Raw genomic sequence first — 9,759 nt, 5'->3', positions numbered from 1 at the left:
TTTTTTCCTTTTGACACAAGGTCTCACTCTGTCACCCAGGCTGGAGTGCAGTGGCGTGATCTCTGCTCACTACACTTCTACCTCCTGGGCTTAAGCAATTCTCCTGCCTCAGCCTCCCGAGTAGCTGGGATTACAGGCACGCACCACCATGCACAGCTAATTTGTTGACTGATGACGTGGGGACATCAGTCAATAGAGACGAGGTCTCACTATGTTCAGCCCAGGCTGGTGTCAAACTCCTGAGCTCAACTGATCTTCCCACCCTGGCCTCCCAAAGTACTAGGATTACAGGCCTGAGCCACCACATCCAGCCACAAAAGTTTTGAATGAGAAACCTTTCAGAGAAGAGACTCATAACAGAGGTACTGAGACATCTAATTACTTATTGTAGAGAGGAGAAAGGGTAGAGCATAGACTTACAAGCCACTTATCAAACAGGCATAAAGAGTAGAGTCTTGGCCAGACAGAGGTTAGTGTCTTTTTCTTTTTTAAATGGAATTTCGCTCTTGTTGCCCAGGCTGGAGTGCAGTGATGCAATCTCGTCTCACTGCAACTTCGGCCTCCTGGGTTCAAGTGATTCTCCTGCTTCAGGCTCCTGAGTAGCTTGGATGGATTATAGGCGTCCACCACCACACCTGGCTAATTTTTTTTGTATTTTTAGTACAGATGGGGTTTCACCATATTGGCCAGGCTAGTCTCGAACTCCTGACCTTAGGTGATCCATCCACCTCAGACTCCCAAAGTGCTAGGATTACAGGCGGGAGCCACCACACCCAGCCCAGTGTCATATTTTAAATTAAACCTTTAGGAAATTGAGATTCTATGAAGTCTGTTTATTGGTAATAGCAAGAAAGTGGGGAGATGGAAGTCTCTCAAAACCTATTCTGATTCCAGAGGCTGCTCAATTCACAGAAAAGAGAGAGAGAGAGAAATAGATACATAGATAGATAGATATAGGGGAAAGAAATTGAAGAACTAAAGACTTTCAGCCCCAGAATTTTACCATGTGACTGTATTACACTGACAAAATAAACGTAACAAAATAAAACTGCATGTTGACAACATAAAGGTATAATTATTGGATTGGGGTAGTGTTCCAGTACGAAGTTCTAAGCAAAAACGTGGGTAAATGATTTCATAAGTGCATATTTTATACATATACATGTTTTAGCTTTTGTAAAAGTTGCAGAATATAACATATACCAAAGAGTCTAAAATATAAATGTACAGTAGCAAAAAAATTCTGAACCACTACCCAGGCCATGAAAAAGCAGAACGCCTTCCAGAGTCCTTCCTGACATCCTTCCCATGCTCTGAACTCCTAAAATTACAATATTCTCATTTCCTTTTTTCTTTCATGATGTGTATATGCGTATATATATACACACATACATATGTATACATATTGACATACACACACATTTTTTTTTTGAGACAAGGTCTCTTGCTCTGTCTCCTAGGCTGGAGTGCAGTGGTGCGATCACAGCTCACAGCAGCCTCAACTTCCCAGGCTTAAGGGATCCCTGGCTAATTTTTTTAAATTATTGTTTTGAGGAGATGGGGTATTACAGTGTTACCAGAGCTGGCCTCAAGCGACCCTCCTGCCTTGGCCTCCCAAAGTGCTGTGGGATTACAGGTGTGAGCCATCATGCCCAGCCTATATTTTTATTTATGCATGCTTCTGAGAAGTTTCATAGAAATCTTTTCAAAAGGAAGTTTAGTGTGGTAGAAAGAGCGCAGATTTAGGAGTCAGAAAAAGCAATGTTTAAAGGCCAGGCCTGCTGTTTACCAGCTGTGCGACCTTGGCAAGTCACCCCTCCTCCAGGCCTTTTTCCCATCTGGACATGCAGGTAAGACCACCAGCAGGTTCCAGGACTAAGAATTCAACTCATGAACATTTAGATAACAAGTTTATTGAGACCTCCTGAGACTTAAACCCTGTAGAAAACAGATGAATCGAACCCAGTTCCCATTCTCAGGAAGCTCACAGTGTGAAAACAGGTAACTGCAAAACAACACAGCCAATAAGTGCTTTGAGACAAGAAGAACATAAGGATGTAGTGTTTGAAAATCTGGAATCAAAAACTAACCGCAGAGAAAGGTGGGAGGATGTTCTAGACTCCCAGGAAAAGCTTGGGAACATCTAGAAAGGCTCTTGCCGCAGACACAGCCACATCCGCCTAGGTCTCTGGAGTTCACTGCAGGCTGGCCCATTGCAGGGAGGTGTAAACCACCTTACCATCAGGCTGCGGAGAACAGAGGAGCAGGGTCTTTCTGACGCTGGTTCCAAGGCGCCCAGCAGCAACCAGGTCCTGGAGTGGGATGGGGTCCTCGGGGGCCCAGCATTGAGCGATATAGTGGGCGTGGAAGCGGAGTGGGTCACCTGGAGGGGACAAAGGCACTGAAGCAGTGGCCAATGGTGGGGGTAGTAGCCACAGGAATGACCCCTGGTAGGAGATGTGAGATCATTTCAACAATCCCTATGGATGCTCTAAAACAGGTAACGCTTGGACCAACTACTACACTTCTAGAAATTTTTTTTTTTGAGATGGAGTCTTGCTTTGTCACCCAGGCTGGAGTGCAATGGCTCACTGCAACCTCGACCTCCTGGGTTTAAGCAATTTTCCTGCCTCAGCCTCCCAAGTAGGTGGGATTATAGGCATGTGCCACCACGCCTGGCTAACTTTTATATTTTTAGTAGAGACAAGGTTTCACCATGTTGGTCACGCTGGTCTCGAACTCCTGACCTCAGGTGATCCATCCACCTTGGCCTCCCAAAGTTCTGGGATTACAGGTGTGAGCCACTGTGCCTGGCAATTTCTTTTTTCTAAGAGGATTGCTCTTACATCTCTTTTTTTTTTTTTAAAGACAGAGTCTCCCTCTGTCACCCATGCTGGAATGCAGTGGTGTGATCTCAGCTCACTGCAACCTCCGCCTCCGGGGTTCAAGCGATTCTCCTGCCTCAGCCTCCCAAGTAGCTGGGACTACAGATGCCCACCACCACACCCAGCTAGTTTTAGTATTTTTAGTAGAGATGGGGTTTCACCACCTTGGTCAGGATGGTCTCAAACTCCTGACCTCAGACAATCCACCTGCCTCAGCTTCCCAAAGTGCTGGCCTCATGTCTGCTTCTGAGTTAATCTGGATCACGGTAAGCATTTAATAAGAGTCGCTAAACTGCTTGCCCAGTGACTTCGGGAGCTCCCAAATGTTTCCTGTCCATCGGTGAATGAAAGAGGCTAACAGAAAGTGAGACAAAAAAGAAAAATGCATCTGGGCCTGTAATCCCAGCACTTTGGGAGGCTGAGGTGTGAGGACTGCTTGAGCCCAGGAATTGGGACAATAGAGACCCCACCTCTATTCAGAAAAGAAAGAAAGGAAAACCGCAGAATACATTGGGATTGTGAAGACTAGCACAGCAACCAGAGGCCCCAAACCCAAACTCACCCGGATAGACCAGGAAGTCTCCTCCGAACTTGCCAGCCGCACTGAGGAAGAAGCCCCGCTCCCACAGGTCTCTGTAGATGCTGTAGCGCAGCTCATGGGCAGGGCGGCCGGCGTGGGGCCAGTCTTTAGACTGGACACGCCAGTCCAGGGGCCTGGCCTTGACAGGTCGAGGCCTGGCAGTGGCCAGCTGGACAAGGAGAGCAGATCTGGGCAAGGGGGCTACTCCATTTGAGGGTCCTGCTTGGGAAGAGGAGGAACCTGGTGGAAGTACAGAGAAGAGTTTGGTAAATGCAAGGGGCAAAGTCTTCCTACCTTCAGGGAGACCCAGGCACTGGATTCCCAGCTAAAATTCCCAAAAGATCTCTCCTTTCCTTCCCATGGTCCCTGGACTCCACCTCCCACGCTCACCTGCTTCCTCCTGCTCTCCGGAAGCCTGGAGATCACTGGTGTCGTTCACTTTGGCAGCCTGGCCCCCGCCGGCCTCCTGGCTCGCGCTGGCCCCTGAGGCCTGTTCCAGCTTCTGCTTCTTGGCAGCCTGGCCCTCCGTAATCTTCTCTAGGAGCTCCTGCCGACGAGTCTCCCGTGCCTCAGCTGCCAAGGCGCTCTGCTCCTGGAAGCTCTGCTCTTGCTGGCGCTTGAAGGATGTCAGGGCCTGAGAAGCACACTTCGCTGGAACCTCCAGGCTTACGGTCCCTTCCGAAGCCAGTAATCCGGCCTCTCAGGCCCCGCTCCCACCAGATCCAGGAGTTCGAGCCCCGCCCCCTTACCAGGCTGTGGTGCCGAGGGTCTGGGCGCGGGGCGCTGACCAGAGTCACGGCGCCGATCTCTGCCAGGAGCCGCGCCTCTTCGGGCATCAACAGCAGCGGGAGGCCCAAGCGTGAGTTCTGGCGGGGCCCGCGGGGCAGGGCGCCTACCGTGCGGCCCCCCACTCCCAGGCGCTCCCGGAGGGCCTGAACCGCCTCGGCCCCCCACACCAGGGAGCGGCCATTCGCCACCTCCACCACCAGCATCCTCCTGCGGGAGCCGGGAGGCAAAGCGATCACCGAAACAGCCGCGCGCTGCCGGCCGCCCAGAAAGCACCCAGCGCCTCGGGGATCTGGCGAAGCCCCGAAGCCCCGCCCCCAGGCCCGAGGGCGGGGCCTCGCTCGGCCGCTGTTCGCCACCTGCTGGGCCCAAATGCCAGGCCCCGCCCCCGGACGATCCCACCAGGCTCCAAGGCCGCAGGTGACTGGCCCATAGCCTTCACTCCTCGCCGCGTCCCCGGAGCCCCGCTCAGCCCTTGTGACCCTGCAGTCGGCACGCGCTCTGTGCCCACACTGCCGTACCTGCCATTGCGCTTTCCAGTCTCAAAAAGAAACCACAATCGCTGCCACTCGCCCCCTTATAAAGGTCCATTTTGGCACCACCCTCTTGCAAAGTGGGCGTTCCCCTTCGGGTGTTCCCCTTCGGGTGTTCCCCTTCGGGTGTTCCCGTCGGGGATCAAAAGCTCTCGAAGCTAAAGCAACGCCGAGGCCACACCCTCTTCGGGACGCTCGGGTCTTAGCTCCTCCCCTTTCCGAACCACTGTGATTTCGGCTTTCGGGCCTACTAGCTCTGACTCCCACAGTACGAAACCCTGCCCCCTCCCTAGAGAGGGAGGTTCGGCGTTCGGGGGTCTTCGACTCCACCGAGTCCGCCGCCCCGCCCCCTTCTAGAACGTGAGAACACCCTTCAGCGTTCGGGTGCTCTCGGCTCGGCCGACAACGTAGCCCCGCCCCCTCCCGGTCGCACAGGGTTCGACGTTCTGGCGTCATCGGCTCCCGGCAGTCCCGGAGCCTGTGGCCCCGCCCGCTTCAAGTGCCAGCGCACCCCAGTTGAGGAGTTCCGGCCCCACGACCGAACCCCACAGCCGAAAGCCCCGCCCTCTGGGCACCCGCCATCCACTCTCCTCTCGGGCGGGCTCACCCCACTTGGGAGCGCTCAGTCCGCTTCCTTGCTTTCCTTCAGAATGTCCCACGGTCCACCGATAGAGTCACCGAGTCACCTCGTATACACCAACTCGCAGTCAAGGCGGAGCCACCCACTACGCACCGCGCGCCACGCTCTGCTTCCTCCACCCTCCCCTCCCCATGTCGACCCCCCGCGTCAACTTCGTCATTCCGCCGCCTCGGCGCCGCGGGAAGTCAGGACCCTCCCCTCACAGGCCTGGAGCCCCGCCTTCTTCCCGCGGTGGCCACCTGGGCCCCCGCCCCCAACATCGAGCGCACCTCCCTCTGCTGCTACTCGACTTGGGAACTTGAGGATCATCACCCGACCCCGCCCCCTAGGCGCACGCCGATCACCGGGGTTCCGCCCCTTTGAGGGCAAGTCGCTTTCGCCCCTCCCCTTTGTAAATATTCTTCCGTATCTGGCGAACCTGTTGACTCCGCCTATCATCCTAGCGTCACTTATACCCAACTATCTACGAAGTAAACCGAAACTTGTAGCCCCACCCACATCCGGCCGCGTGTGGTCCCGCCCACATCAGAACGGCGACCCCGACTCGACTATCTCCGAAGAAAACCGAAACATGTGGCCCCGCCCACGCCGACGCCAGCACTCGGTTCTCGACTATCTCCGAAGTGAGCGGAAGTTTGTGGCCCCACCTCCAGTGAACTCAAGCTCCCGACTGTGCCCGAAGGAACCCGAACGGAGACCCCGCCTCATCTCTCACGCTACGTTCCAGACCCCGCCTCCTTTCCGAAGCCTGTCTGTTCCTCTTCGGGCCCAAGGCTTTCGGCTCCTCCTCGTTCCGAGCCTGAAGCCCCGCCCCTTCACGTACTCGGAGCTCGGAGCCCATTGCAGACCTGGACTCGAGTGCTGCTGCCGGCTCGCGCTCCTGGCGCCCGCTCCCGGGCTCCTTTCCTGCCCGCCCGGGGCCCTGACCGTGGCCTCATCCCCGGCCCGATCCGTGGGGCTCGGCTGGCGCCCCGAAGGAGCAGCCGGCGCGGGGGCGCACTGGGCGGGGGAGGCGTGGCCGGAGCCGCGGCGGCTCGCGGTCTGGGACTGCTCGGCCGCCTCCTTCCCGGCGGGCGGCTCAGGTGGGCCGGGGTGGCGGAACCCAGTGGCAAAGCGGGGGTCCCACGGTGGCGGGGTACCTGCGGACTGGCGGGTGCGGGGCGGCGCCGGGGGCGCGCTGGAGCTCGGGGCTGGCGCAACCGCCTGTAGCTCTGTCGGGAGTGGGATCCGACCCACGCTGGGGTGCGCGGGACATGCTGGGCCTGGGCCTGGGGAAAGGAGGGGCTCCGATCCCCGGATTCTCAATAGGAGAGGGGTCTGGAGCTCCAAAGGGGTTGGAGGCTGGAGCCCCGGGCTCCTCTGGGTGCTCTCGAAGGAGAAGGGCTGGGGGGTACGAATATCTGGTTTCACAAGGGCCGGGGAATGGGGGATGCAAAGAGGGGGTCTGGGCTCCTGGATCCTCGCTGGAAGAGGGGCTCGGAGGTCTAGACTCCTGGGCTCTCGAAGAGGAAGGGTCCGGGAGGGGTGCTCCTTCTGGGTTTTTTAAGGAGGGGCGTCTTCAGCATGGGTGCAGGGAGTAGCTTTGATTTCTGCGTTTGAAAAGGTGGGGCCTGGGTACTGGGAGAGCCCCAGGCTTTACTGCGTTCTCAGAGGAGAGGAGGGCTGGAGCCCTGTGCGCTCTCAAAGGAGAGGGGTTGGGGGTGGATTCCTGTCTCCTCCAAGGATGAAGGAACTCGAGTCTGGGCTCCTAGGTTCTCAAAGGAGAGGCGCTGAGGCTTGGACTCCGGAATCCTAAATAACTGGGGTCCAGAGGGCTGGGTTCCTGGATCCTCGAAGAGGGAGGAGGCAGGAGGCCTGGATTCCTGGGTTCTCACAGTGAATCTGCCCCTCCCCCAGACCATGTCTCCAGAAGAATGGACGTATCTAGTGGTTCTTCTTATCTCCATCCCCATCGGCTTCCTCTTTAAGAAAGCTGGTGAGTCAAGTTCCCTCCCCAGTGGAAAATAAGGGGGGGACCCTCTGGAAGGTTCCAGGCTTATGCTGTCCCTTCCCCCTGCAGGTCCTGGGCTGAAGAGATGGGGGGCAGCCGCAGTGGGCCTGGGGCTCACCCTGTTCACCTGTGGCCCCCACACTTTGCATTCTCTGATCACCATCCTCGGGACCTGGGCCCTCATTCAGGCCCAGCCCTGGTGAGAATCTTGAGGGAGGGAGGAGGGGAGCGGAGAGGGAGAGGAGGGGAGAGGAGGGGAGAGGGGGAAGCAACCTGTTTCCTCTTTGTGTCTTTCTCAGTTTCTGCCTCATCTCTGGCTGTCTCTTGTTGATCAGTTTGTTTCTTTGTGTCATCTGTTTCTTTTTCTTTTCTTTTCTTTTTTCTTTTTTGAGACGGAGATTCCCTCTTGTTGCCCAGACTGGAGTGCAGTGGTACAATCTCAGCTCACTGCAACCTCCACCTCCCCGGGTTTAAGTGATTGTCCTGCCTCAGCCTCCTGAGTAGCTGGGATTACAGGCATGCGCCACCACGCCTGACTAATTTTATATTTTTAGTAGAGGCTGAAATAAATAAGAAAAAGAAAATGGTTGTAAATTATGGGTAAAAAGTTTAAAAAATAAAAACAATTTTACAAAAAGAGACTGGGTTTCTCCATGTTGGCCAGGCTGGTCTCGAACCCCTGACCTCAGGTGATCCGCCTGCCTTCACTTCCCAAAGTGCCGGAATTACAGGCGTGTGCCACCGCGCCTGGCCTTCATCTGTTTCTCTTCCTCCCCTGCCTTCTTCTGTGTTTGTCCCAGTCTGCTACATCTATGTCATGGAGAGAGAAGGACACTGTGTCTGCTGGCCCTGCCACCATTCATATTCATATCCACCCCCCTCTTCTTGAGCTCCGGACCTTGGAAATAAAGAAAAAGTGAAGGATTGCAGGGTCTTCACCCAAAGCTCCTCTGAACCTCATTCTTCTCTATTGCTGTGTGTTTCTGTGTGGCTGAGCCTCTTCTCCCGTTTCAGTCATACTCGTTCCATCCCCACGTCTTCCCTCCAGTCCTCTCTCTGCCCTTCTGTGTTTCTGTCTCTGAACAAATGGGGAGAGCTGGGGGAGGATTGGTGGCTGGACTGGGGGAGAGGGAGGCCAAGGCTGAGACCAACACAACACAACGTGCCTCCTGCCTTTGCCCAGCTCCTGCCACGCCCTGGCTCTGGCCTGGACTTTCTCCTATCTCCTGTTCTTCCGAGCCCTCAGCCTGCTTGGCCTGCCTACTCCCACGCCCTTCACCAATGCGGTCCAGCTGCTGCTGACGCTGAAGGTCAGACTCGGGGCTCACTACTCCCCTCCAGCTGCTCCTTGGGATTTTACCTCCCACACACCCTGGGGGTGGGACATCACCCCACCTGCTGCCTTGGGGTAGGGTTCCCCATTCACATGCCCCTGGGCAGGTCTTCACCTCTCAGCCCCTCCTGGGGTGAAGAAATAGCCCATGGAGGTAACAGTCAGTGCCAGAGGCCCACCTGGGTGGTTTACCAACATGCTCTCCTGGAATCTCTGCAGCCAGCTGTGTTGCAAAGGAGAAAAACCAGCTCTGGGGAGAAGGTACTTGGTGAAGGGCGCAAAACTAGGACACCCAGGTCTGGCTCCTACTCACCTGGGAAAACGGGTGAATATAGACTCCCAGGGCCCACCGAGCCCCGCAGAGTCATGGTTTCCTCCTGGCGGCTTATCAGTGAACACAGCGGTCATGCTAGGTAGTCAGTGGCCTTCCCAGCATTCAGTGTTCCCCGCAAGAGCTTAGCAGTGGCAGGAGTGGGCTGGGCGAGAGGGGTTAGAGGAGGAGCCTTTCAGGCCATAGGGACCACGTGTGGAGGGGAGCAGGCTGGGTTCCACAGGCTGCACCAGCAACATCAGCTTTCTAGGAAGAGCAGAAGGGAACCGGCAGCAGGGCTGAGACCATGCTAGGCCTGGCCAGCAACCGTGAGGACTTTGGACTTCTTCCCATGGAGGACTGAGTGCTGCTGGGAGAGGGGATTTTTGGTTTGCTGCCAGAAGATGCGATGTGACCAGTTTTAGATGTTTAAAAATACTCATTCTGGGCCGGGTGCAGTGTCTCACACCTGTAATCCCAGCACTTTGGGAGGCTGAGGCAGGTGGATCACCTGAGGTCAGGAGTTTGGGACCAGCCTGGCCAACATGGTGAAACCCTGTCTCTACTAAAAGTATAAAAATGAGCCAGGCTAGGCCGGGCGCGGTGGCTCAAGCCTGTAATCCCAGCACTGTGGGAGGCCGAGGCGGGTGGATCACGAGGTCAAGAGATCGAGACCATCCTGGTCAACACGGTGAAACCCCG

The 9,759-nt window shown here is 55.8% G+C and overlaps 2 protein-coding genes across 8 annotated transcripts in view; one reads left to right on the top strand and one right to left on the bottom strand.

Moving 5' to 3' along the window:
- Positions 1 to 1,893: 1,893 nt before the first annotated feature.
- Positions 1,894 to 5,910, bottom strand: TSEN34 (tRNA splicing endonuclease subunit 34). Of its 5 annotated transcripts, none has more exons than XM_017497945.2 (5): positions 5,694 to 5,910; positions 4,215 to 4,461; positions 3,856 to 4,099; positions 3,448 to 3,705; positions 1,894 to 2,383 (listed from the first exon to the last, which is right to left on the bottom strand). In XM_017497945.2, exons 2-5 carry the CDS (start codon positions 4,455 to 4,457, stop codon positions 2,196 to 2,198), a joined length of 933 nt encoding a protein of 310 aa, XP_017353434.1. In that variant the 5' UTR covers positions 4,458 to 4,461; positions 5,694 to 5,910; the 3' UTR covers positions 1,894 to 2,195. The 5 variants fall into 5 exon arrangements, with proteins under 5 accessions (XP_017353434.1, XP_017353432.1, XP_017353435.1 ...); XM_017497943.2 differs by lacking the exon at positions 5,694 to 5,910 and adding an exon at positions 5,392 to 5,668; XM_017497946.2 differs by lacking the exon at positions 5,694 to 5,910 and adding an exon at positions 5,392 to 5,664 and having other exon boundaries at positions 3,448 to 3,684.
- A 55-nt stretch (positions 5,911 to 5,965) lies between these two features.
- The window catches only part of MBOAT7 (membrane bound O-acyltransferase domain containing 7), a 17,075-nt gene continuing 13,281 nt past the window's right edge, over positions 5,966 to 9,759 (top strand). The window contains exons 1-4 of one of the 3 annotated variants that reach the window (XM_017497941.1): positions 5,966 to 6,506; positions 7,321 to 7,399; positions 7,484 to 7,613; positions 8,598 to 8,724. In XM_017497941.1, the coding sequence (XP_017353430.1) occupies positions 7,324 to 7,399; positions 7,484 to 7,613; positions 8,598 to 8,724 (333 nt within the window). In that variant the 5' untranslated portion in view covers positions 5,966 to 6,506; positions 7,321 to 7,323. Of the gene's footprint in view, positions 6,507 to 6,658; positions 6,758 to 7,320; positions 7,400 to 7,483; positions 7,614 to 8,597; positions 8,725 to 9,759 lie in introns of those variants that run through there. The other 2 variants (XM_037727647.1, XM_017497942.1) reach the window with 2 other exon arrangements.

Source organism: Cebus imitator, unplaced genomic scaffold, assembly GCF_001604975.1.
Source record: "Cebus imitator isolate Cc_AM_T3 unplaced genomic scaffold, Cebus_imitator-1.0 Scaffold235, whole genome shotgun sequence".
In the NCBI taxonomy this organism is placed as follows: Eukaryota; Metazoa; Chordata; class Mammalia; order Primates; family Cebidae; genus Cebus; species Cebus imitator.
Note: the sequence above shows the minus strand (reverse complement) of the source record. Positions and strands in the feature narration are given on the sequence as shown.

Bases quoted from the DNA above. Each gene is read 5' to 3' on its own strand.
- TSEN34 (XM_017497945.2), bottom strand. From the start codon at position 4,457: ATGCTGGTGGTGGAGGTGGCGAATGGCCGCTCCCTGGTGTGGGGGGCC. The intron at 4,100-4,214 runs GTAAGGGGGCGG...TGTGCTTCTCAG, and splicing joins ACCCTCGGCACCACAGCCTG to GCCCTGACATCCTTCAAGCG. The intron at 2,384-3,447 runs GTGAGTTTGGGT...TGTCCCCTCCAG, and splicing joins AGACTTCCTGGTCTATCCGG to GTGACCCACTCCGCTTCCAC.